We start from the raw sequence: 26,820 nt of genomic DNA on the forward strand, positions 1-26,820 counted from the left end.
TCAATTCATTTCACGTCTATAGTGCAACAATTCATTCATTGTCCAAGGTTCAGAAACTTGAGTACCTGGAGTCACCTTAAACATGTGCATCCTGTCTTACACTACACTGGATTTCAAACAGCGTGTTTTAGAGAACATGAATTTTAAATTATATTACAGTCATTACATACAATGCTACTGACAATTGTTTCATTCCTACTACATTACTTCTCCCAGGGCATGAAGTCTTTGAGGGTCTGGTTTTCACTAGACAGATCTTTTAACATATCTAGTGTAGTCAGGTGTGATTCATGATTGCAGTTCTAAGAACTAATATTGTTCTTACACAAGACCTTCCATATTATCATTCTATATTCCTTTTAGATTCTATTTTTATACATTTTATAGAGCATATATTACTGCAGCTTAAATATTTTATAAAGGAAGAGTTATTTCATTACCTTGATGTGTTTTACACCACAGCTGACGAGTTTGTTTGGCTGGTATAAATCCCAAGAAATATCAAATATCTGAACAAAAAAACAAAGGATGTCAGCAGAGATGGTCTTTCTAGCACAGGACAGTAAAAACAGCAAAAACTTATAGCAAATTAACAGGGACTCTGAAATGCTTTAAATGGATCTATTGGAAAGACTTTTTTTATCCTCTCATTCCATACTGAAATTTCAATATATACCAAATATAGTTCTGGGTTTTTTTTCCCCTAGAGTAATTAAAACACATGATAAAACAACATTAAGGTTCATTTACAGACTAGAAAAAATTAAGCAATTATTTGCATTTTGATTTCCCATATGGGGATTAGGGTCTAAGAAGTGCATTAATTATGCACTTCTCTTACATGTTTTCAGTCTCAGCAAACCATATACAAATAAATATTGAGGTGCACATTTTATCCTAGAAATAAATGCACACATCTTAAATATCTTCATGTCTTTATGCATATCAACCTTTAGGCAAATTCAGTTTCTAAAACCAAATGGGTTTTGTTCAGACACAGGTCTAGTATGTATATACAGATATGGTTTAACAAGCTAAAATGACATTGATGCTCAGATTATTTAGTTGTACTTACTCTGTCTGTATGACCAGGAGCCATTGATAACAATTTTCCTTTTCTCCAGTCCCATACACAAACTGTGTTTTTCGAATCCAAACCAACCGAGACCAAACGCTAAAAGTGTCCAAATTAAACAAATAAAAATAACTCAATATATTAATGAAGTCTAAAGTCACTATTTCGAATGAGTTGTAAAAAATGTGTAACATATTTGAGATAGAAGCAATAGCTCCATTTTGATACAGAAGAAAACAAAAGCTGTATCTTACACCAAAGCCTCCATATATGCATCTTTTCAGGTATAACATCATGACCATAAAGATCTTCTTAGATAACAACATATTTCTGATCTATAAAGTTTTATATATATATATATATATAAAAAATTATATATAGCACACAGGGCAAGCTGTGGTCAGGAGACACTTGCAAAAAAGGAATAATCACTGAACTTAACGAAACTATATGTGTTTACCTTTAATTACATGTAATTGCAGAATTTAGGATTTATTTTATAAGTTCAAGAGATACAAAGAAAAAATATTTTCTTAAATCTTCTTGAAAACAATCACAACATCAAAAACAATCAAAACATCAAAAACAATTAAATGCTTTAAAAGTCTTTTGCTTGATTCTTCAAGACACATAGGATTTGGAAAGAAATATTTACTCATTTCTCAAAACAGAATTAAAAAGGCCCCAAATACAATGTCATGAAGTCTTTATTATTCAGAAAGAGCTTGAAGCCATTTACACTATAAAACTAGGATGGATAAAAAGATTATTCAAAAAAATCAAGAAAAATAAAATTTTGAGATCTTCCTGTGCTTTGCAGCTTGTCTTGTCTTGACTGTGAAGACATCTTGCACAGATTTCTTGACACAAATGATTGACTAAATTAGCCACTAGTATGGTATCAGTTAACCAGTCAAAATGCTATTTTTCCTATACAAAGTCTCAACACAAAGACTAACAGGATTGAATTATCAAAAAATAAAAAGAAAAAAAAAAACAAATCTAAGTGATTTGTCTTAATTTTTAAAGAAAATGAGTATTTTTGTTCAATTTTTTGCATGAATTGTGCCATCCTGACATTGATAAATGAAATTTTTTCAAATCTTTTGGGCAAAGCTTTTTTCACTGTTCAGCAGTTAATACTTACACACATTAAAGACAAATTTAGCTTCAATTTCTACATAGATTATTTAAGTGAGTTTATAAAAGCAAAAACAACTCCAAGCTTGAATCGTAATCTTTTTTGCCAAAGACAGAAACCTATTCCAAATAACATAATTCCTTTACTGCTGGAAAAACTCCAGGGTTATGAGAAGAAAAATAAACAAGTTAAAGACAATTTCTATCTATGCTTCCTATTTATTAATACTACAAAATCTAACCTTTCTATTCCATCTTTGAAAAGTCAGGGTATTTCAGTCCTAATTTGATGTATCTTGACTTTATATTATGAAGACCATTCAAGTGAGGGAGTGACACAAGTTTACACAACAAGAACAATGTAGAGAAAAGATTGCTGTGAAGTAGAAATGATGTTCTAGAAAGAAGCTGACTCTAGAAGCTGACTGCCTAAACAGTGAGAGGTCATTTCAACAAACTCAGAACTGTTCTACAACAACTACATGTTTTAACAGAAACAAGTTACAGGTAGGCTTTCCTCCTGTGTTCAACACAGCTCCATTTGATAGTCTCTTAATGATCTCTACAATACATCCTTACTTGAGGAAACAGCAGTAACTAACAGCCATTGACCTTTTTGGCAAGCAAAAGGAGCTGAGGATACAGCTAAATCTGAGTATCACATTGCAAGGCTGAGTGGGAAGGAAAGAAGTGTTTCATAGACCAGGAAAGCACATCTCCAGAAAGGATTTTCTCAGCTAATACCTTTTCAGCTGCTACCTAACATGTAATAACCATTAAATTTTCCATTTCTAATACATCAGTCAAGAAAGCCTCTTTACTCAGAGGTGCTAGTGTCTGGTAAAAACAATCTCCCTTATAGGTAGCTCTGAGAACTAATTTACTAGTCAGAAAATGTTCAAAAGCAACAAAATTATAATCCAATGAAATTATAATCCAATCCTTTTTCTTGACTCTCAGATACAGGATACATGAGTCTGAACAAACAAAACATGGAGAGCCATCAGTGAATGCAAAATACGTGACAGAGAAGGGGACACTGCCTGAAGGAGTCCAAGGTGAGTAACACAACAGGGCTACCATCACTCTGGGCACAAGACATGCCCCTGCACGGGCAGGTCCACTGTCTCCAGTTATTTGGTCTAACTCTGAACTGTGGGTCACAGACAACAAGAACCTCCCTGCCACCTCATCTCCATTCAAAAAGCTTTTGAAGTTATAATTTTCTTGCCAAATGTAAATATTTGGCATTCATTAGTAATGCAACTTGACCTTCCTCACCTTGAGAATAAGCAGATAGAACCTGAGGCAGTACACTGCTGTTTTTTAAGAAAAATCTATGTGACAAGATTTCTAATAGATAAACAATTTATTTAAGTGTTCGCAAAAAGAATATTAATTACATACCTGACCATCTAAATCAAAGGCCAAGCAAGCTATGCCATGTGTGTGAACGTCTTTCAGAACAGACACAGTTTGCACAGTGTATGAATCCCACACACAGATGTATGGCTCCTTCCCAACTTGACCTGTTGCCACCAACACACGTTCGGGGTGCAAAGCAAGGCTGCCAAAAAAAGATATAAAATATTTCTGCATGAAACTTTGGTATTTGCCTAGTTAGTTGCATTATTTTTGTTTCCTTAAACATTCTTTTACAATATTTTCCAATACTAGATACTAGATAATAAAAAGTCATTTTGTATCACAGATTCCACAGTAGCTGTGAAATTCTAAATATAGTACATAGCAATATCTTTCTTGAATTTAGCCTTTAAAAGCCTTCTACATTTAACTTAGTTGCAAAATAGTCAATAATCTTCTGTTCCAAAAGTGCTTACTAAATTTGGTCAGATTTTCATGCACTGAGAGAAATACCTCTTTTTCTTTCTTTATATTTTTTAAAACTCAAAACCACAAACAATGGAAAACAGAAGTTGGTGTTTAACTATCTACACATCAATCATCAACAGAGAGAGATGCACATCTCCAGAAGTTCTTTATTGCACATAGTATTTGATATCCCTTTTATGAGAGAACAGCTTTCTGGAGCTGTCTCTCTGCTGATTGTACAGCAACACAAAGCACAACTAGGGTAGACTAGAGACAATGACTATGCTTTAGAACTTAAGAGCTATTAAGATTATCTTAAATGTCTTAATTTTAATATAAAACAATTGGGAATAGCTGGGTTTGAATAATTATTAGTTCTCCACATTTCTAATATTGTAGAGAATTTTATTATAGCTTGTATTTCAGTCTTTCAGAGTACACTTGAGGTTCATCAGAACTGTTTTGCTAAATCTAGGACCCAGCTAGAAAACATTCTAGTCAGCAAGATAGTTCTTTGTTTTGCATATGCCAACAAGCTGTATAGGAGAACACAAGGTCTGAGGACTCAGATTTCATAATACAGAAAAATAAGAATATATTCTAACAGAAACCCAAGCAAACTACTTGATCACATTCCACACATACTAGGTACAGCAGTCCAGAATGATGTAGATATACCACATAAAAGTCAGGAAGACATAATTTCCAAAGTCGGCTGTTTAATTTGGCTAAAACATTTCCTAGCCTGATAAATGCCAGGGTAATGAATGATCTTGAGAGACTGGCGGACAGAATCACTAACACACAGTAAGTATATTTATCTTCTTAAAATTGTTTGGGAAGGAGAAGGGTTGATCACTTTGCAAAGGTAAGATGATCTTTAACTTGAACACAGGTTTTGATAAATAAAGTTCAAAGGGTGGAGACAAGGGAAGTCTATAAGTATAAACAGAAACAGCAAGGTTAAAGCTAACCAGGAAATTACCAGAAAAATCTTCTGATTCATTTTCTATTTTGCATTCATTTTCTATATACAGAAAGAGCAAGAGGAAACCACATTAGAAGATGCTTAATATTTTATGAAGTTAAACTACAGTACACAATACACTTCCATATTTTTTCTATTTTAAAATAGCAGTTCAGTTTGTTGATATTGCTCAATGACTTCCACATGCAAAACTGAGCAGAATTCCTAATTTCAAAGGTGAAAAGGTAAAAAGCCCTGAACCTTTCCACTTTGCTATGGAATTTCTGCTCTTGGACACTCCCCGTTACCCTCAGCATCAGGATAAAGTAACCAACATTTCCCCACTTTGCTTCACAACAACACTTCCAGAGTTGTTTCTTTAGTTCTTCCCTTCTTGCTTATTTTACAGAGCAACTTCACAATTTAAAAACACTGCATAAAGGAGCTGGCAGCAAAACTTAACCACATTTCAACTCACTTCTGCCACCTAATTCTGATTAACACCTGCACATCTCCCAGAGCACACAAAGGCAGATGGTGTACTCACAGGACAAAGGAAAAGCATCTGGAGGGAGAGAAAATGCTGCAACCAAAATTATCTATTTTTTTAGAATGGCACCACAGAAAGGGAGCAATTAGACCAAATGGACAATAAAGCAATTTGAAAAAGGAAGTTAAAAGAATAATCAAGAAAAAAGAGACAGAAACTAAGAGGAAAATTAGGAAAAACCCAGCAGTCTCATGGCTGATTCCCCAACTCTTCAATCCTGTCCTGATCTGTGCTACAAGTGCATGGTGTATTTTTAGACAAGCAAAAACCACACCACAAGTACAGCAAAATACTCACTGTATGTGTATGGACACACATACATGCAAAAGCACCCCCACACCACACCTTACAAAAAAAAATTTATAGCAACAAAAATTATCTCTGTATGTTTTTAACTAAAGTTCAGAGTCTTCAGAGAAACACAATGCATCAGAGATGGAAGAGACAACAGTAAAGGCCCTACCAAGGGAAAGGAGAACATTGTCCTCAGCCCAAGCATTACAACTACTTTCATCCAAAGAATATCAGGTGAATAGAGAAGGTTTCCTCTATTTCTAATTAATAACTGGCAAATTTATTAATACTAATAGCAGTATCACAGTATTAGGTCTTTCTACATCACAATACAAAATACTGGCTTAAACAACTGTGCTCGAATTCTGCCTTGATATGGGACATATGCTAATAACTTTTCTAGACAGACATTGAAAAAAGAAGAAAATAAATGTACAATAAATACTCTAAGACAGCAAACTCTTAAAAAAAAAAAAAAAGCAAATATGGTGAGTTTCAGGGAAACTATTTAGCAAAGCTGTTAGCAGTGGATGAAGAAACACCTATTTAAAAATACCTTTCCACGTCTTTTCTTAGAGACCAAGGAGTGAAGGACAACTTAAAGTATTACCTGTAAGTAGTCTATCTCACAGGCTGTCAGAGCAGATGAAAAAGAGAAGCATGGAAAAAGTCAAAGGACTACTATTTCTGATACCAACACTAAACAAAGTAACTACTACACATATTTACATTATTTTGATATGAGACATGAATGATAAGACAATGTTTTTCCTTAATAGTCAAGTCTTGGCTATAATTAATCCCATGAGGAAACATGCAGAATTATGGATTTGAAAATTTTGGGTCCTCATGAAAAATCAAGGATTAGATTCCAATTTTACACAATATGGTGACTCTTCTCTGTTCTTTTATTGGACTGTGAGTGATCAAACAATCTCTATAAGCATAGCAATCAATAGAAAAACACAGTATCTTGATCTAACCTCTAGAGTAGAAGCAGCAATACAAGTCATGTACTTGAGAATGTTCACTGTTAGAATAGCCCTGAGCAAAACACTTTAAATAGCTTCCTACTTGCAGACAGAAAGAGCTTAACTGGAACGGGTGCCCAGAAACAAATAACAATAAACACTTCCCATACACGGACCATAGGAACTTGTGGTGTGATGCAGTTAACAGGATCAAACAATGAGTTCAAGCTCTCTCTGGTTATGACCTTCAACACACCTCTACTGAGGTGTCAAAATCATACAACTATTGGGATGATATCTGCAATAGCTGCTTGCCATTCATCCATTCAGTTCCTGAGATCAGGCAGAAAAGTATGGGTATGGTTCCACTCTAAAGGCAGTTTCAAATCTCTAAGTGAGGGACTTGTGGGTTTAGGTACAGTCCCTCACAAATATTCTCTTGCATCTTTTTTCTTAGGGAGAAGGAAGAGATTGCCTAGTGACATAAGAAGCTCTGCACACAGAAGAAAAGGACACAAATTCCCTTTACAGCACTCAAAGGAGAGAATTCTCTTTACTATCCTGGTGATGAGAGCTGGTATGACCTATCCAGGTTAGACTGCTGAAACTGTGCTTGCATCTAGCCCACACTGCTAGACTGTAAACTGGAGCTTGATTTCTTTCCTCGTCCTTGAAGGATGACTAAGCTGATGAATGAGATACTGCTGCTTGTCCAGAAAAGGAAACAGATATTCCTAATGAGAAGTTCCTCAGGCCTCCTTGTTTGCCTCTGGCCTTTCTGACCTGGGCTCTTGCGCAACAGATGTTAGTTCTAATGTAGTAACACATAACGTATGTAAGAACATGTCCAAAAGGCAAACTTTATCATGAAAAAAGCAGGTATTAAGCTAACAAACTGCTAAGTCAAATGAATTTTTAAATTGACTCTAGAACTTGGCACTTCTCAGAAGAGTTCAGATATAGAAAATTAAAGCAACTTGTCTGTCACTATTGCAACAAACCAAATAGCTGGACTTGTAGTGAACTGAGGTTTCCATCACTATGTCTGAATGACAGGTCTTTTCCTAGCCACTCAAATTGGGCTGAAATGCAGTAGTAGAGGTTTAACAGCATACTAAAAAGGCATGTGTTTCTCACTTCAGTACATTCAAGCTCCTCTTTTTAATGCATTCAGGAAAGGTTCTTTCTCCCTTTCAGAGCAATATGTAATCATTCCCCAACATTTTGATTAGATCCATGCACTGCACAAGACCAATGTTAAATTATTATATTAAATACTAATGGCAGCCAATGAAAAAAACCAAAACCTGTCTATGTTGTGTCTGCATGGAATGAGACTAGAGACATGGACAAGACCCTCCAACTTGTGTGAGGTTTGAAGTGGCATGGGATCCTGAAGGAGAATAGTCAATAATAAACTACTTGATAATAAAAGAAATTAAGATTCTTTTTCATCTTTCCTTGGTTTGTGCTGAGCATTAGCAGGCATTGATTAATACAGACAAGCTGCAGACAAGGATACAGTATTAAAGATGATGTTTCCTTAGCAACAATATTGGATGAAAATCCAAGAATATATTCATGTGACTACTCCTGAGCTTCATAAAACTAGGGCACCAGTAAAATTGCACAAAAGAATACTGCAGTAAAATAACAGCATCTCAGACATCTATTAATTAAGAGTTAATTTCAAGTATGAAATTGTTTCTATGCTTAAATAAAACAAAATATTTTCATGGTATGTTTATAGACATTTTACGTACACTCTAGAATATTTTCTAATTTGCTGTAATTTATCCATATTTTCCAGAAAGAATAACAGGGGAAGCTACAAACCATTTCTGTCATACTATTTAAGATCTTAAAGCAGAAAGAGCTGCAATCAGCAAACATCTTTCATCAAAGTTTAAACAGATCAAGTCAGAGCACACTCATTTTCCATAGACAAAACAAAGCAGTGCTCATCATGGAGCACCATTACCAGCCTTCCATATAGTTTTTGCCCCAGAGCCAATAATGTCAAATATAGCTTTCTGAAGCTTCCTTAAATTGCACAAGCATCCAACTTCAAAGAAAGAGAGGCTGAAGTGGAGACAGGGACAGTGAACTCAAACTGTACATTGGTCATTCCCAGCTGCAGTTTATCTCATGACAATTCCATAGTTTCTCCTATCGGATCTGAATGGTTTTAGATTAACAAGAAACATTTAAAAACATCCTAGAGACTCTTAAAGATTGCTTTGGGCTTCTATTTGTTCCTGAACTTCAAGGAGGGGGCAAAAATAAAAAAAAACCAGATGTACTTCAAAGAGAAGAAAAGAGTCAGAGTAACTAAAGCAACACTGATGCAAAGTTCCCAAATCATCAAATATGAAAACTGAATAAAATATGGGAACTATATGCTCCTATACGAAGATGTCCATTTTTGTCTTGCATTGTCATATCCTCCACTGCTGAGGAAGGGATTGGCTTCAGCTTTCTGGTAAGTCATCATTTCTAGAAAAATGATTAAAAATAAAGATACTCCCCTTCTTTTGTCAAGCAAATAAACTTGCTTGACATACAAATTTTTCTTGTTTCTAAGTCTTCCAGTACTACTAAAACCCTTTGACCATACCTTTATCCCGTCATTATGATTTGCTTCTTGTCTACAAGATTTAGAACAGTTTTTAACCACTAGATTAACCTTCCATCTACTACTTTTAAAATTTATACTAGATCTTCCAGTATCACACAGAAAAAAAAGTATCTCAGAATGCATCATTTTCTTTCATATTTCTGAACAAGTATTTTAAACAGCAATGCAGTCTTTTCTCCTATGGAAGAAAATGAAATATTAATGAAAATCTCTCAATGTGCAAGAACTGAATATTTGAGTGGAGTCACAGAACAACTAGTGACAATTTTTGAAAAGTTCTTCTTTTACACAGAAAGATTATCATGACAAAATTAGCAATTGGCTTAATGTAAGGACTGGTGGGAAGAAGGCAGTGGCAGAGCTGCTATTGAAACAAGCTGAGATAAGCACAACATTCATTCTCTGCTTCAATTCACGGTACTTCATTACCAACCAACAAAGCTTTAAAGCAGAAGAAAACACTATCTTGCCAGCCCTGGACACTGCAGATTCACCAGATTTCTTCAGGAGTTCTTGAGTATATCAGGCCTAAAGGTATTCTGCAGGTGTTTGACAAAAGTGTTTTCCTACAGAAAAAAGTCAAGGATATCTCTAACAATTGTCACAAACTGACCATCCCAGCATCTAACTTTGCACCAGAAAAGTGAAAGGAACCAGGATACCACTTAAAATTGTGACAACATTTGAACTCTTGTTTAGAAAAAAACTACAAATAGAGGCCACAAAAATATTTACACAAAAGACATCTCCTAAAACAAACAAAATCCCCACAGGTACCAGAACCGTAAATAAAACAGGAAGGAAGCATAGGAAAACTAGAGAATATTAAAAAGGACTCAGAAGTCAACATATAGTTGGTAGGCAATGAAAGATGTCACTCATGTAGGCTCACAAACTTAATTACTGAAAATAATAAAGAGCAGAAGATGGATAAAGAGCATTCATGTGCTTCAAGAAAATACAAATCTTCTGCTTAAAAATTATGTTTATCTCAAGAATACTGATCCATTGACTAATCCTAATGAGGAATGTAACATAATGTAATACTCATAAACATATGTTGTAACCTGCAAAAGACAAAACCATGATTATTTATAAATTATTCCTGAATAATGTTTCAAAGGCTATTCATTTTTGTGACATTAATCTATATGGCAGAAGAAACAGCAATTGAAAAAACAGTAAGCAAAAGAGGAACTTGTAACTAAAAAACACAAATATCATCTAACGAGCAACCTTGATCAAAAAAAAAAAATAAAACTGAACCAAACATTTACCAGTTCTTCAGAAGGCTTTTTCACTTAAAATGTCACACTCACCACAATAAACCTTCAGGCAATTTCCAAATGCTGTCAGATGCCTTGTCTTGATCTAAGATAAAGCATCATTCACCTTGCTTGCTCTTGTAGAGGGATTATAAGCAGGGAACAGGGATTAGCATAGTTCTAAAAGTCAGGAGAAGGTTTATACTGCTGTCAGCTAACCAAAACATAGAATTAATCCACTCATTCTGCATGCAAGCTGTCTTGATAAAATGGAGACATATCACCACCACAACTGAAATGCATAGTTTCTTTAAAGTTATTTTTACATATAAATACATTTTGGGTTTTTTGACCCAGTGGCATGTATATATAATATTTGTATGCACCTTTATCACAGTCTGACATTTACAGGAGCTTTGCTCTTGAAGTAAGTTACCCTATGGTTCAGAAAACTGAAGGGTCACTGTTATTTTAAAAATATCCAACTAGATTTAGTCACAAGAAATGTATCACATAAATAGAAAGAACCAGAGCAGTAAAACAGTCTTTTAGAACATTGTCATAAAAAATACATCATATCTACAAATTTCATTCTCAGTTGGGGTAAAGTAAAAAATACATTAAGTAATCAGGAGTGAAATGTATGAACATTGTGAGAACACAATGACTATAATCTAACTATGAGCAAATTCTAAACATGATTTTCAGCTTTTGGACAAATTTTCTTCATTATTAGGTCTGGTCCTTTGCCTCAGTTTAGTTTCTTTTCTTTCACTTGAATTTTCCCCCTGAATCAAGCACTTTATTTACATGTATTTTCATGCCAAATATCTTATCAATGTGCTTCATATGAAGCCAAAAGAAGTTTAAGGTGTAATACTTTCTACAGTCAACACAGTGTAAAAGGCAAATGAAAGATTTCCCTAAATGTAATCTGTCACCAATGTGGCTAAGCCACCAGTGGAAGCACTACTGCAGGTACCTCTAGAGATGATAGTTTTCTTCACACTGATATTATTCTCTTCAGTTATGCCACTCACTCTCTGGACACGTTTCTTCCAATTCTTGAATTCAAATCCCAAAAAAGGAGCCTCTAAAAATATTTATCAAAGATGACTCCATGAATATTTGAGCAATTAGAAGTTGGACATTGCTGTTAGACTAGAAGATTCAGTTTTGAATGACTTTTTGGGGATTTTTGTGGAATTTTTGAGGCATTTTTGCCTCAAATTACGTGTGCTTTTAAGGCAAAGTAATCAAATTGACCTTTGCATACAGTTATGAGTCTTGATCCATCCCATCTGCAGCCCAAAGCAATAGGCACTGCAAAGGAGCTCCTCTGAAAAAGCTTGGAAGATCAGGCAGTGAAATGAAATTAGAAGCCTATGAAAAATGGTTGGAAGGATTGTTCACTGTATTTTCTGAAGTAATATCTGAATACCCAAGGCTTTCATAGAAGAGTAAGCATCAGGCACCATCTGACAGAATTTATTCAAAAGAAAAGGAGTCCTGCCAGAAGCCTCTCAACAGTAATGAGCATTCCCAGTTAAAGGAAAGTTTTTTGCAACTAGGCTGAGGACAGCTACTCTGAAGAAAAGATACAGTATCTCTTTGGAGATTTAATAATGCAGGTATCCTCCAGCAGCTAGGTAAAATAACAAAGAACACTGCTTTTCTAACTGAAGTGGTCTCACAAAGACATCTTGCTATAAATGCAGAGTAGCAGTGGTGTTATCAGATGGTGCACACACTGGAATTCTTTGTGGATTCTATCTTTTGCAATATAAAATATAGGCATCATAAACCTGGCTTAAAAATTCAATTGTAGCTTTTGATACCAAGAGTTAAGGCAATCTTGGCTGATTCTGACCTTTCTTGTGCAAATCAAGCACTGCATTTCAAAGTCTATTACTATGGTAATAGCTACCAGCTATTACTATGTAATAGCTAACAGCAATGCAAATAATGATACTGGGTATTTCTTGTAGAAATGGAAGGGTTTTGTAGCCAGTGGAGTAATCAGAGCAATCTGTGCCCTAATGAAGGTGATTTGTATGTATCTATAACATTCTGTAAAGTGCTTCACTGTTACACCAGGGGAAATTCACACCACACCAGATGACACACCAGAATCTCATTGGGCAAAATATCTTCACTACACGTATTTTGAAGAAAACATTCAACACCATCTAGGTCAAACACTCAACCAAAATATTAAGATGGTTATGAGAGCTTTCACACTCTGCTACCTAAGTTCAAGAAAAATTACAGCTTTATTTTTCTTTTCAAGGTATTTCAAATGCCCAGTAGCTTTGCTTACCATGTAAATGTAGCAAAAACCATAGTTTATGTCAAGTAAAAAAAAATTGTGAATAAACCAATTTCCTTGACCATAATATAAAAGCATTATAATTTAAGTGTATCTTAACAAATCTAAATTTTAATGTGAGCATATTCCTAATCTTTATCAGTACAGATTAGAAACCTTTGCCACTTTTATGAATAACAAATTACTTTTCCATTAAAGTCGTTGATGCTAAACAACAGTGCTGTCTTAAATCACAAATACAACTCTGTAAGTTGCGTAAAAATATTTTGAAAAACTAGGTGAACTACATCTTGAAGCAAAAAAAAAAACAAACCTTAATATATTATAAAAGGTACGACTAAATTCTATGGATTTTGTAGCTTGATGTCAGTGTCAGCTTAAACTTCAACAACCCCCAAAATGTAGATGACATATAACTAGGAACATCTTTTTGCAATTATTTCAGGTTCTGTTTCAAGCATACATCTTTTTTAAAAAGCCTACAATGCTTGTGTTATTAATTACAGTAAAGTCTAAACTAATGTTTTGATATGTCATACAGAACATGTGCACTACGGTTTTCAATCTAAGAAAATTAGAGGGGGATAAAAAAATCAACATTTCAAAATTATTGAAACATACTAAGTTACTGCCTATCAAAAAAACCATAATCACTGCAAACACAGTTAACCCTATTATGCTGTTAAAAAATCAACGAGGAACACAACCTACTTTCCTGCCTATATCAATAGAATGACTAACATATTGAACCATTGAAAACACAGGTAAACAGAAATATAACTTTGACTGCAATTTGCAAAAACGAAAAGATCAGGGCAGACCTCAAAATTTCAGCAGAAATACTCCAAAACTTTTAGGAATCAAACATTATTAAGCTTTGGTGACATTTCCTGTTCTTCTCAGACATTGTCCTGGAGCCTCATGTTGTTGCAATAGTTCTGAGAAAAAGACCCAACGACCAAATCAAGAAAAGCATTTTCTACAGCACCAAGACATTTTCCCATTTGAGTATTGACCTGACCTGACCTTGCCTGCGAGCGCTGACAGAATCAGATCAGAAGGTGATGTGACTGCTGGCTATGAAAAGCACAATGCATGAGAGCAAGCTCCTAAGCCTAGCTCCTCGCTGTGTGATCTACTTTAATCAACTTCTAGTATGTTTTAAATGTTCAGTTCTGGTTGGATATTTTTCATATTTCTATTTGTGTAGTTTTAATTAGGAATAGTAAAGTTTTCAATGGTATGCAGGTGTATTAAACAACAAGCTTATTCTAGTCTTGCTTCAAACTGAATCTAGGAATGATTTTATGCTGTATTCCTAAAATATTTTTATTTTATCAAACCAAATCCAAGAAAAATACTTTTTTAAAAGATGATGTATAAAACTGTAGGTAAAAAAAAAATAATGACGTTTCAACACTAAATCCCTCAAAAAACATCTTTCAGCCAGTATAACGTGTCCAGAACATGTCTAGAACTACTGAGAAAACTTGGTTTTCCTGGGGGACAAGGCACATAATTTTGTCTTTCTTTTCTCCCCCTGCTCTGTTTAAGATATGCACCCAAATCTTCCCTTCAGACTTTTAAATATTTGACAATTTGAGACCACTTAGCATGAAAAGCTGGAAAGAGCTTAACTGGGACTTTGCCCTTGTGAAGCACACTATAAAATGGTCAGCAAGGTAATTATCTCATCTTGTCCTAGCAATGTCCTCTGCTGTAAGAAATGCCATTTTGATTGTTGGACAAAAGATACTGAAGCTAGAGGCTTGTAGGGGGACTGCTTAGTTTAATTATGACATAATTTACATTTTAAGTAATGACCTCTTTCATGGAGGGAAATAAACTGAGTATGCTCAAAAAGATCACCTGGAGATGGTAAAGTGAGTTAGTTGATTTATCTTTAGTATAAACAAAAACACCATGACACCACATAGGCCCAAAGAATAAGCTAAGAGAATACATGATTTTTCAGCTGAAAAGATAAACTTTCTGGGGGGAAAAAGAGAAATAATTTCCTCAAAATATATTCAGAAAAGAAAAATGTCTTAATGACTTATTAACAAAGGACAATAGCTTGGTGATTTCACCTGCTCAAGTGATTTGGGTGCCTGTATTTGACCTCTCAGAATGGTACATCACATGACTTCAGCATTACATTGCTTTCATCCTTTGAAGCAAGAATGTGGTTTCCTCATCAAGTGTGAATGGAGAATGAAGCCCAGGTGCCACATTTCAGCAGGAACCCACCAGCACACACCCCAAAGCCCACTCTTTGTTACAGAAAATACTATGAAAGGTATTTCATTTCACAGTAAGCATTCTATTGCATACCAAAATGCCATGATCTATAGTTCATATCTAATTTTCTTCAAGAAAAAATCATCTGAAAAATTATTTCCTTAACTAGATTTACCTAAAATTATTTTTATTTGAATTTGCACATGGGAAGAAAGTAATAAATAATGTTTGTAGTCAAAACACTGAAGCTTTCAAACTGAACCACCAATTCTGGAAACTTGTACGGTTCAGCATGGACAGACAGGTTTTATTTTTGGTTAGAAAGTCACTTGACTTGTCATTGAGCACCACTGAAAAGAGCTTGGAGCCATCTATCTTCTTCACACTTTTCCTTCATCTATTTATTATATTCATTGATCAAATGTACTCTGAGCCTTCTCCTCTCTGGGCCAAATGGTCCCAGCTCTCTCAGCCTCTCATCAGGAGAGATGGCCAAGATTCTTCATCATCTTTGTGCCCCTTCAATGGACTCTCCTCAGTAGTTCCTCATGTCTCTTGTCCTGAGGAGCCCAGAATGGCACACAGTACTCCAGGGGCAACCTCACCAGCACTGAGCCAAGGGGAAATACTCCTACCAAGGACCTTCCTTGGGACTTGAGAACAAAGACTGGTTTCCTAACACCACACCTAATAATCCAGGCTATATGCACTTTGTATGTTTCCTAAACATTAGACAAGCTACATTTTGGTGTTTCTATGCATGATCCATTTCACATTTGAAGCATAACTATAAAATGGATTTTATTGCTGCTTTCCTCCAGTTATTAGAGGCTAAAATGGGGGATGACTGGCCTTCTTTGATGGCTATAATTATTGAAAAAGTTTGGGAGATTGCCTTTCTGCAAACAAATAAACAAGAGTTCTTTTCTACAAAGAAAGACATGGACTGTAAAGAATTCAGGTGCATACAAAGAATTCCTCACCAGAACATGCTTAAGCTTTTTTCCTCTGTCACATTCATAATACACAAAAGACACAAGATGTTACACGTGACAGTTAGGAATTTTTCCTTAAGTGGCAACCTAGTATTCATTCCATTACATTCCCTGAAATCCAAAATACACAACTAATCATTAAATTCCTAGTGAAAATTCATAGATCTGTTGCCAAACTAATTAATAGAATTTCACCTGACAAAATTCTGTAGCTGTGCTTAGTATCCATTCCTTAACATTTGTGCTTGACTGTCATCTGGACCTAGGTCAGAAATATACACCATTTATTCCAGACAAGAGCAAGACAATAAACCTGACAGCAGATACCCCAACATTCAATAGCTTCGACTGTTTGTTGGGGTTTTTAAGAACGCTTAAGGTGTCAGACTACTGGGGGAACACAAAACATGGAAAGAAAATAACTTCTCTCTCTGTTCTTGTGAAACCTGTTTGGCTCCTTTTCTGAGAAAATAGTCTCTTTTGTTCATAATTATTTTTTTTAATTACCAGAATCTAATGAAAAGGGATCAAAGAGAGGCAGAATTATACAAAGAGGTGGTAGAAATTCACAGCATCTTTCCTAAAAAAAGTCCAACAGCAGGTCATCCAAAGTCATAACACTGCATAGTTAATGAAAAGAGAGGGGGAAGAAAAGATCTGTTGCCATTCAAAACTAGGATGTGACTAATCACTGCACTGCTTGAACTTCTGCTTGCAAACCACAGCTGACAGGCACACAGAGGAAGGCTGGACCTGCCTCCCAGAGAGCATTTTCTAGGAGCAATCTTAGAAAGCAGAGTCCAGAATTCCTTAGATGTTGATAGCTAGACTAACACTCAGAGTGTGACAATAAACAGCTAAATCAAAGTTAACAGACACCAGAGAGAGAGATTTTAGTGGCTTTAATTCTCACTAGAACCTAAGAAATATTGACACTAAAATGAAATAGTTTATTTTGCCTTGGAATACAAGAACAAAATCATAGTATCTCAGGAAGGAGATTAAGTTGAAATTTGAAATATAAAAAGATGACAGTCTTAAATAAAGTGCCTGAAAAGATCACAGTTTAGTGGCCAGAGGTTTGGCTGCTTATTTTTATTCTTTGGGAAACAAAGTTCAGGTAATTCCTAGAGTTCACAGCAACAAGAAAAATTGTCTTAAGAAAAGCCATGATTTAGACAAGCAAATTAATTTGTTGGAAACAGCCAAACCCTGTCTCTGTGAGAACAGAGACAAATGCTTTGCCATTCTTTCTACCTGTCTTGCATATACCTCTGCTCTCTGTAAACATGCATTTTACCTCTCTAGAGCCTTGGATACAGAGGGGCACAAAGGGGAAAACCACCAAGTTTTAACTAAACAGAAAGTACAACCATTTATTTCTCCTCTGTCTTTGCAGCATGGCATTGGTTAGTTTCTGGTACTAGAACTCCTAATAGTAAAGAATTTCAATGTTTTCTGAATAATTTTTTAAGTTATGCTTGCCCTAAAAGCAGAACACTGCATGAATCCTGGGGCAAATGATGCACAATTTCTTTCTCCCAACTTAGTCCAAGGCAAGGAAAAATATACAGACTTCAGACAAGAAGGGAAATTAACTTCCTAGACACAGCCTAGAGTTGCTCAACAGCAGAGCCATAAATGCCATTATCAGCAGATATTCAAGAGTTCTTACTAGCATAAAATGTGCCAGCTACCACCTTAAGCAATAAAACCTAAATGTACCAGAAACATCTTAATCAAGTAGTCACAGTGATTAAGTTCTAGGAAGAATATACAAAAGCACTATTATTTGCCAGCTAGCTCACATAATGGATATTAAAAAAGTAGGACAGATAACAACTCTTCCTCATTTGTTTCCTTCTGACAGAGAAACATAATTCTTCTTTCTGTGACTGGCACAGTTGTGGGGTTGTTTTGTGTCAGCATAAAGATAATGGTGCAAAAGGAGAAATACAAATAAGTGCTAAAGTTTGAAATCAAGAATAGACATCATGGGAAGCAGGATATAAAACTTCCCCAAGTCTACTAAAGCTCTCAAAAAGATGCATTGGTTTAACCTTATGTTATGATTTTATTATTCACTAGCATCGTCAATGTCAGATGAAAAGTTAAATCCCAGCAAAATTCCAGTATTTTGACAAAAAAAAAAAAAAAAAAAAAAAAAAAAAAAAAAAAAAAAGAGACAATCACAGGGTTAGAAGTATGGAAAAGTATGGAAAAAGGAAAGGAAGGAAAGGAAGGAAAGGAAGGAGCAAAAAAAGTGCATCAAAAGGAAAAATTATTCTACAAGTCACCTTGGAGCATTCAGCAGTCTCCTTAGAGCACATCAGCATAGAGAATTGTCCTAGTGACATCAAAGGCTTTTACCAGTAGACAGCCATTTAAAAAGGTGGATAAGTTCAGGATTCCTAATCTTCTCATATCAAAAAAAAAAAAATATTTATATATGCTTTAGCTAGCACAGACAAATAAGGTGCCTCAATGTGAGCATGAGTTTTACAGTATGACAAGTTAATACTCTGAGGGGGCATCTTCTAAAATCTTGATTCAGATCAGATTTAAATACAATCCCCCTGAAGTGTGTCTGAAATGGGAAGTTCAGCCAACATTAAAAACCCTATGATCCTTTAAACCAACAAAATTATGGAGAAAACAAAGTCAAAATCTAACCTGAACACCAAGACACTGTTTCTTCCTCAGCTACCAGAAAGCAAACCATTCTACAGATCACAATCTAGTTTGATGATGCATGAAATCCTAGAAAACACACACTTGAAATCAGTAGCTTTGTAGGAATAACTTGCATTTTCATTCAGTATTAGTATCTCCTACACATACACAGCCATGGCTGGACAGGGGAACTTCTCTTTCACAAACACAGCAGACATCCAAGTTAGGCTGCTGGCAACAGATCAAAGCCAGTCACCTGAGATTTCAAGTACAAGATTTTTCTCCTTATTTACTCCTGAAAATATAAGAAACTCAGTTAACTGCACTCCTGAAAGATGCAAATTTCCAAAGCATTTCTGCAGCTGATACTCTCCACAAGTGTTTGCATACCTTCCTGGACCTCAACCATAAAAATATGCAAATGAGTAAGAAATGGGAGACAAGTAAGATTGAAAACATGTAACTGTATCCTCCAGAATAGTGAGTTGATTTCTGGAAAATAATTCTCAGAAGAAATTAAAAAAAAAAAAATCCATAAAAAGCAAAAGCTCACCAGCAAGCAAAAAAAAGTACTTTAAAAAAATGGATTAGAAGCGAGATTGTTCAAATTAAAACAAAAAAAAACAAACAAAAACCCAAAAAACCAAACCACCAAAACAGACTAATAAATGATGTTTGAAATGATCCTAATTATCCTCTTCTAGTCCAAAATAGTTTTCAATAGATCTGAGGGACAACACACAAAGAGAGCTCTCTTACTTTTACTATACAGTTAACTGAGGCTGAGGAGTTTGGGGTGTGAACACCCTAAATTAAAATTAAGATTAGACACTCATACTGAAAACAAATCATGTTAAAGCACCTAATCATACAAAAAAAATCTTATAGCAGGTTTACAGGGTTTCACTTAACAAAAGCAGGTAAAACTTCAAAGTAGAACAAAACCTAACTGCTAGCGTTAGAAATTTCCAAAGGAAAATGTCCTATGACTGTCCATTACTCCAATACTGTTTTCTACTACTAAAGTAAATGGTCTCTGACTTAAGAACTGCAGTTCCTCTCTCCTAACTGATGTTTGCAATTACAATGTCATCCAAAGAATGCTAACAATATAAAAGTTCTCATAATGAAGAGTACTAATTATATCACCATGTAGTGAGCAATATTTATGCTTAGTCCTTGTAGCTATGGAGCTAGGCTCATGAAAGTTTGATTCTTTAAATACATAAGATTTTCAGACTCCAGAACTGCTTTGACAAATTAGATCCCATACTTGTAAAAAGACACTTAATCCTCCCATTGCTTTCACTAAAAAATCCCAAATATCTCAGCATGCACAGTACTTGCTGATACTGTTAGAACACAAAATATATTCATTCTTTTCCAATACAACAGTTGAATTTATCTTGAGAGAGAAAATTTAGTAACACTGATTACTATATTATATAATCCAATTTTTGCACCTGCTTTTTGGGCTTTGGCTTTTGTTGTTGTTTTTTCGGTTGGTTTTTAAATATTTGACCTTCCTATGTCTCCTTTAAATATTAAGAACTAACATGTTTAGCTACCCAAGTTCAGTCAGCAAAAGTGGTACCACATTACATTTTAGAGAAAGTAGCAAGTGAAAGACTTATCAGTGCAAGCCTAATGGCACTATTAGAAATAGCCATGCTGCTTTTAAAGCAAGCATTCCTCTTTATGCATACTAATATTTCTGTAGAGCTCTTGCATTAAAGAACCATGCAAAATTCTAATTGCGTACTTATCATACTTAGAATATATTCTCACATCAATACAATTGCAACCAGAATTTATATTTGCTATATTTGAATGGGCCATGGTATCATTCAAATCAAAGTACATATACAGACCAGACACACTTTCTCTCCAGTTAGCTGACTTACAGCAGATTTTTGTTTGTTTGTTTGTTGGCTTCTGTGGGTTGTTTTTTTTGTTGTTGTTGTTGTTTAGTACTATTCTAAACAATTCTGTCACATTTTAGCCAAATGTAGCACACTGTACCAAAACTGAGAGAGACTGAGCAAGAAACTGTTAACACATGCAAACAAAAAACTTGCCCGGTTGCAGCTCAAACCATTTAATTCTTATGCTACAAGAAGTGCTACTGAAACAAACAGTGTCATTCGGAAGCACTCCTGAATACATGGTATTAAATGTGTAATATTACACTGCCGCGACCTCAGAGCGAGCGGCGAGCCGCTGCTTCTGTAGCACAATAGCAAGGTGCAGATCTGGATTTCCCGCAGCGCCTGACATCACAGGTGGCTAGCAGTTCTTAAGAAAACAGTTTTCCCTGGATTAAAGTGAGAATGTTGAAACATTAAGCAATGCAAAGAACAGCGATTCGAACTCCTGACTCAACACCCCTAGTACGACACTCTACGTGGTACATTGACTACGTTTTCTTCACATATATAGCAGCAAGGAGAAATATACTATGGAAGTGACACTCTTCTTAGGAACATTCTCAGCCATACTTCTGGGCTATGTAAATTCCTTCCAGAAGATTTAAACAAAGGAAAAAAGTGGCCATTATGACCAAGTTATGTAGTGTGTCTCAAAGCTTAAATGAAAGACATAGCATCTGTTCTGCTCTCTTCAGGCAATACCTGTTACTCATGAGAAACACATACAGAGATATGCCTTGGAGCACTAAGCATCATTAAAACAAATTTTGTGCTGTTAAACATACAAAAGACCTACAAAAGTATCTACTGCTAGCTCTTACCCCAACAGGAAGACCAAAGGAAATCAGAATTTAAAATCCATCTGCAATGACACCTACTGTAAGGGAAAAGATTGATGACTCAGGCTCACATCTGCCCTTCATACTCCTCAAATTCTCTTGCTGATCTCACAACACCACTAGGCTTACAAAAGCATCCTTGGAGTGGAAAGACATGTAAGAAATCATACCAGTACACTTCTTTCGCAACATCAGTTTGTAATTAATTTTTTAATGGACTCAGCACCTGGTAACATTCCCTAACAAATGAACTACTGAGCTACAGAAGAACCGCAACTTCTCAAGAAAGGTTGTTCTTTTAAGCGTACCCTAAAAGTTGCGTGAGTTACAGGCAGGCCACTAATTCCCCATGTAATCGTCGCCTTTTAAACACCAGACAAAGGTCTACCTGCTACAGATTAACCTCCTCCGCAGGCCAAGTGCCCCGGGAACACACGCGATTAATGCTTCTCCTGCCGCCGGCCCTTTGACATTCAGGGGCGGCCGGGGACCGAGCGGCGACCCTCGGGCTGCCGCGCCGGGCACAGGCGCCCGGTCGAGTTTCGGCACCGCACACCGGCGGCAGTGGGGGACACACAACACGGCTGATTAAATCCGACAGCTAAAAGCCATTTCCAGGCTGTTTCTACCCACGGCGAAGCCCGGGAGGGGGGGGCGGTGAGGAAGCGCGGACTGTCCTTGATGTATTTCGGTCCGATCCCCGGATCCCCACGGCACCGGCGGGACGCGCATCGCCGGCGCAGCCCGGGACGGCACCTGGGGCAGGCGGCTGCTGGGGGACACTCGCGCCCTGCTCCAGGGGGAAGGGAGGAGCGAGCGGGGGACGAGCCGGGCTGTGGGGCCGGGACGGCCGGAGCGGGTCGGAGCCCGCGGCGGGATGCGGCCCGGGGGCGCGCGGTGCCAGCGGTACCTGATGATGTCGTCCTGGTGCCCCAGGTAGAATTTCTGCCGGTGCTCCCGGGGGCTGTAGACCACGCCGACCCCCGCCACGAAGTAGACGATCTCTTTGGCGGCCGTGTAGTAGAGGTTGTTGCGGCACTGATGACCCCGGTAGCCGTAGACCCACTCCAGCCGCAGGTGGCAGCTCGGCGCGCTCCGGTCAGCCATGTCCACCCGCCCCCGCCAGCCGGGTATGGCTCGCTCCCGCCGGAGACCCCGCGGGAAGGGGGCGACGGGCCGGCCGCCCCCTCCGCTCGGCTGGGTGCCCGCCGCGCTAATCCCTGCCCGCCGACATGGATGCCCGCCGCCGCCGCTCGTCCGCCGCCGCCGCCGCCTCACAGAGGGCGCCGCCGCCCGAGCGCGCCTCGCCGCCCCGCGCCGCCAGACATGGCTGCGCTGAGACACCGCCCGGGACGCGGAGCGAGGGCGCGGCGCCGCTCCGGCCCCCCCGCGCCCCGGATGCGCCTGCGCCGAGAGCGGCGCCGTCAGCGGCCGGGCGGGCCCGGAGGGCCGCGGGGGGCGCGGGCGACGCGGGGACACAGCGGGGACCGAGCGGGGACCGGCCACCGAGAGGTGGCAGTGAGCGGGCCGGCGGGAGCGCGCTTCACCTCCGCGCGTTGCGGTGTGCCGCGGGGCTTTTCTATATTTACCTTTATTTTTTTTTCTTCTTCTTTTTTCCCTTCTCAAGAGAGGCGGTGTCTTCTCCCCTTTCCCCAAGTTGAGGAGGGTTTTTGTTTTTACTGGCCCTTCGGGGAACATCTCCGACCCTTGCCTTTCCCCCGACGCACCGCCGCCGGCTCTCGGCAGCCACTGGGGCTGGAAGAGTCCCGGCCCCTTCTCGGCCGTGCGGGCAAGGCACCCCCCGCTCTCACTGGGGACCGGCGGCACGCCAGTTCCCTGCCATCCGAGAAGAAAATGTCGACTGTAATTTTTAATGGCAATTAGTTAACCCTTTCAGCCCGCCGCCTTAGTCATGCACCGCCCAAAAAAATTACTTCCTTTCAAGCCCTAATTTCCCCATACACAACTTTTCAGCCTCAGCTCTCAAAGCGTTTTACAAGGCAAAGTCACCACTTTCCGACCTCACCGACGTGGAAGCGACTTCTCCGTGCCGCATGAGGCAGCAGCGCCGCCGACCCACCTCGCCAAGTCCAGAGTTTTGGTCAGAAAAACATACTCCCCCCAGCTTTGTCACTCAGTAGAGTACCATGCTGGCTAAATAAATGTACAATACATGATCATGCAAACAGCTTTGTGCTATAGAGCTGAAGTCTGTTCTGAAAGCTCCTGGGTAACTGTCTGGTTTGATAATTTAAAAGAAACCCTATCTTTTCCCTATTACTTTCAGCTTAGGTTTGGCTTTCCAAGTATATTTAGTTTATTAGGATTTATTTTTAAATGTACATTTCTTTATCTTCTTTTGCTCTTTTACTATATTATTGCTCATACCGACGGTTCTCCCACAAAATATTTACTCTTAACTAGTTAGTTTATACTGGAGACATTTTTCTGTACTACTTTATTTTCATTTTAATTAGAGGGAGTTTTTTCTCTTAAATATTTCTTGCATAAACTTAATATTTTATTAGTCCTTTCATTGTTTTAGAAAAAAATAATTCTTTTGTAAAAATGCATGCATTTAAGCATTCCAGGCAATTACCTTTATATTAACATATTTTCACCGTGTGAAACACTGAGAGACAATATTTTTCTCAAGCTCTTACAATGACAGTGTTTGTGATGCCAGGCTTAGATGCAGCTTTCAGTCCCACACATTTAATGAAAACAACACAGCACAGAAGAGAAATCTGCAGAGAAATTAATGCAGCCTGAAACTTACACCCAAGGAAACTTACCCTTCCATGAAACATACAATTTTACAAATTAAAGGACTTTAATCCCTAATCAGGACAAAAATATATATTAACTAAAGCAAATCTTCCTCTCAGAAAATCATAAGCAGTTTTTCTCCTTCTATTTGCTTCTTAAACAGCTGGAGCACCTTGGAACATGGGGAGCCATAGTTTCTCTGGAAGTTTCAGGAGGGGTGAGTAGCCAGAGAAATGGACTGGACAATTCCCAACTAGCTTGTCTTAGAACTGCAAAAGGTATTATTCTTTCTAATCAGATGTTAACTCTGCATGGCTGTTCTGTATTGCTGTCCCATGGGAAAGGTGCTTAGAGAAAAAGTCTATAATGATGCCTAATCTCATTCTGGAAATTGGATTGATTATCAGCAGACATAGGCATCTGATACATTTTAGTTCTGGTGCTGCAAAAGCTCATTTGAAAGAGGGTGTATTCTTATGGTATAAATTAAGAATATATTCCTTTTCTATTTACTGCCTATATAACATACATTTAAACATGAATGTACAAACTCCATAATTATAAATATGGTCTTTACTTTCTTCTACTCTATAAATACATATTTTTCTTAGATTTTTACTTAAAGTGAAATTCTGAATTTCCTGAGATCAATACTAATGTGCAGTATTAACTTCAGTGAAACTAAATTTGTTAATCTCATTGTCTGACTTGCAACTCAGAAATTAGAACAAGAGAGTATTTGGTAGGGGAAAGTAAACAGGCTGTTTTCAGTCATCTGTTCCAAAACTAAAACTGAAGAGAGAGAGAAAAAAAAAAAACCAAAAACTAGCATTCAGGAAGAAAATTTAATATGTAACCACATTGTCTCTAACTGGAAGTTGCGGATCACATTTTGTGTAATGAACAGAAGAACCCACATCTGTACTCAGAAAAACTATGTACATGCAGTGTGAGGAGGGCAAGAGCTGCACATCACATGACCCACACTAACAGCCAGCATTTTCTTTAGATTTTTCAGGAATTTACTGCCATCTCTAAAATGGGGCAATGCCTGAGAGAAAATTACAAGAGGAAAACTATTCATTGTCATAGTTTATTAACCTTATGCTGATGCTCAAGGGGTGCAAGTGTAATTTCACACACTTGGCATCGATTTTTGACAGGAATAGGAAGCAGCGTGGTGTAACAACCTCTTCCTCTCTGCTTACTCTGTCCAGCGTTTCCACTCGGACACACATCATTCCTGTGGCCTCTGGATGTCTCAGCCCGTATCACTCACCCACAGCGGGCACTCAACGCTTTGGGAGCCGCAAGGCCCCATAGCATCCCTCCATCAGTGCGGCACTCTTGTATGCGTTGCACATTTACCCCAGAACTCAGACACCAGTCCCTGCCGTTTCTGTTTCTCGGTGGATGCAGAAACTGAGCACGGCCAGACCTTTCCGAGCTGTTCGGGAGCAGGGAGCATCCTCCGGCCGCTCGCCGCAGCTCGGGAGGGACGGGCACGGCGCTGTCCAAGGTGCTGATCGCGGCTGGCAGAGCGCACGGGCCCGGCGGGGCTCCAGGGAAAGGAAATTTCACAGATTGCTCTGCATATTCCTCGTTGGAAGGGGACCACAAGGGTCATCGAGTCCAGCTCTTATATGGACGGCCCATACAGGGTTTAAAACCAAGAGCTTGGGTTTAAACAACATCAACACCATGGCCTGACGGCTGAGCCAATGGCAGGGTCAGGCATGTCTTTTCGCCACCATGGCTGTAGTGGGAAACAAATTACCTTTTAGATAAATAAGACATTTTATGTTCTTCCAGTAAGGTATTTCACAAGAGTTTGGCTGTTTTGCCTTAGGTGCCTGTGGTGGGGTTTATATTTTTCCTATTATGTTCTATATATTCCTACATATACATCACTGCAAATCATATTTCATTAGTACACAGTGACACAGGTACATCACCTCCCTAAATGAAATCCCGTAAGTGGCATTTTTGTCTCACAGCGCATACTTATAAGAAAACATACTTCTTAGCATATTGCAAATATATTTACAATGTATCTCAAGTTCTGCTAAATGTAACAAGGCTTAGAGAAGTGATTTCTTAAACAAATGCTCTTGGAACAGCTAATTCCAGAGCACACAAGATGAGGGATTATTCTCTGTTAAGTCCTAAGTAATACAAAGTAGCTGGTTCAAGAAGTAATTATATAGTATGAAAGTGATGAACAACAGTGACAACATTAATTTCAACATTCTTGGGGATTAAAAGGTCCCAGCCTATTACAGGAACACAAGGTCTGAAAATAATATTTTGCAA

The 26,820-nt window shown here is 37.8% G+C and overlaps 1 protein-coding gene across 8 annotated transcripts in view; it reads right to left on the minus strand.

The window, feature by feature from the left end:
- Positions 1-23,766, minus strand: part of EML5 (EMAP like 5) — a 97,332-nt gene extending 73,566 nt beyond the window's left edge. For 3 of the 8 annotated variants that reach the window (XR_005257001.1, XM_038137189.1, XM_038137190.1), the window contains exons 1-4: positions 22,649-23,761; positions 3,623-3,782; positions 1,076-1,174; positions 441-509 (exon numbers count right to left, since the gene is read on the minus strand). Coding sequence is in view for 7 of the 8 variants with exons in the window: in XM_038137189.1 (XP_037993117.1) it covers positions 441-509; positions 1,076-1,174; positions 3,623-3,782; positions 22,649-23,436 (1,116 nt within the window). In the remaining variant the exon portion in view is untranslated. Of the gene's footprint in view, positions 1-440; positions 510-1,075; positions 1,175-3,622; positions 3,783-22,648 lie in introns of all 8 variants that reach the window. The other 5 variants (XM_038137186.1, XM_038137184.1, XM_038137185.1 and 2 more) reach the window with 4 other exon arrangements.
- Positions 23,767-26,820: the final 3,054 nt, after the last annotated feature.

This window comes from Motacilla alba, chromosome 5, assembly GCF_015832195.1.
Source record: "Motacilla alba alba isolate MOTALB_02 chromosome 5, Motacilla_alba_V1.0_pri, whole genome shotgun sequence".
Lineage (NCBI taxonomy): Eukaryota > Metazoa > Chordata > Aves > Passeriformes > Motacillidae > Motacilla > Motacilla alba.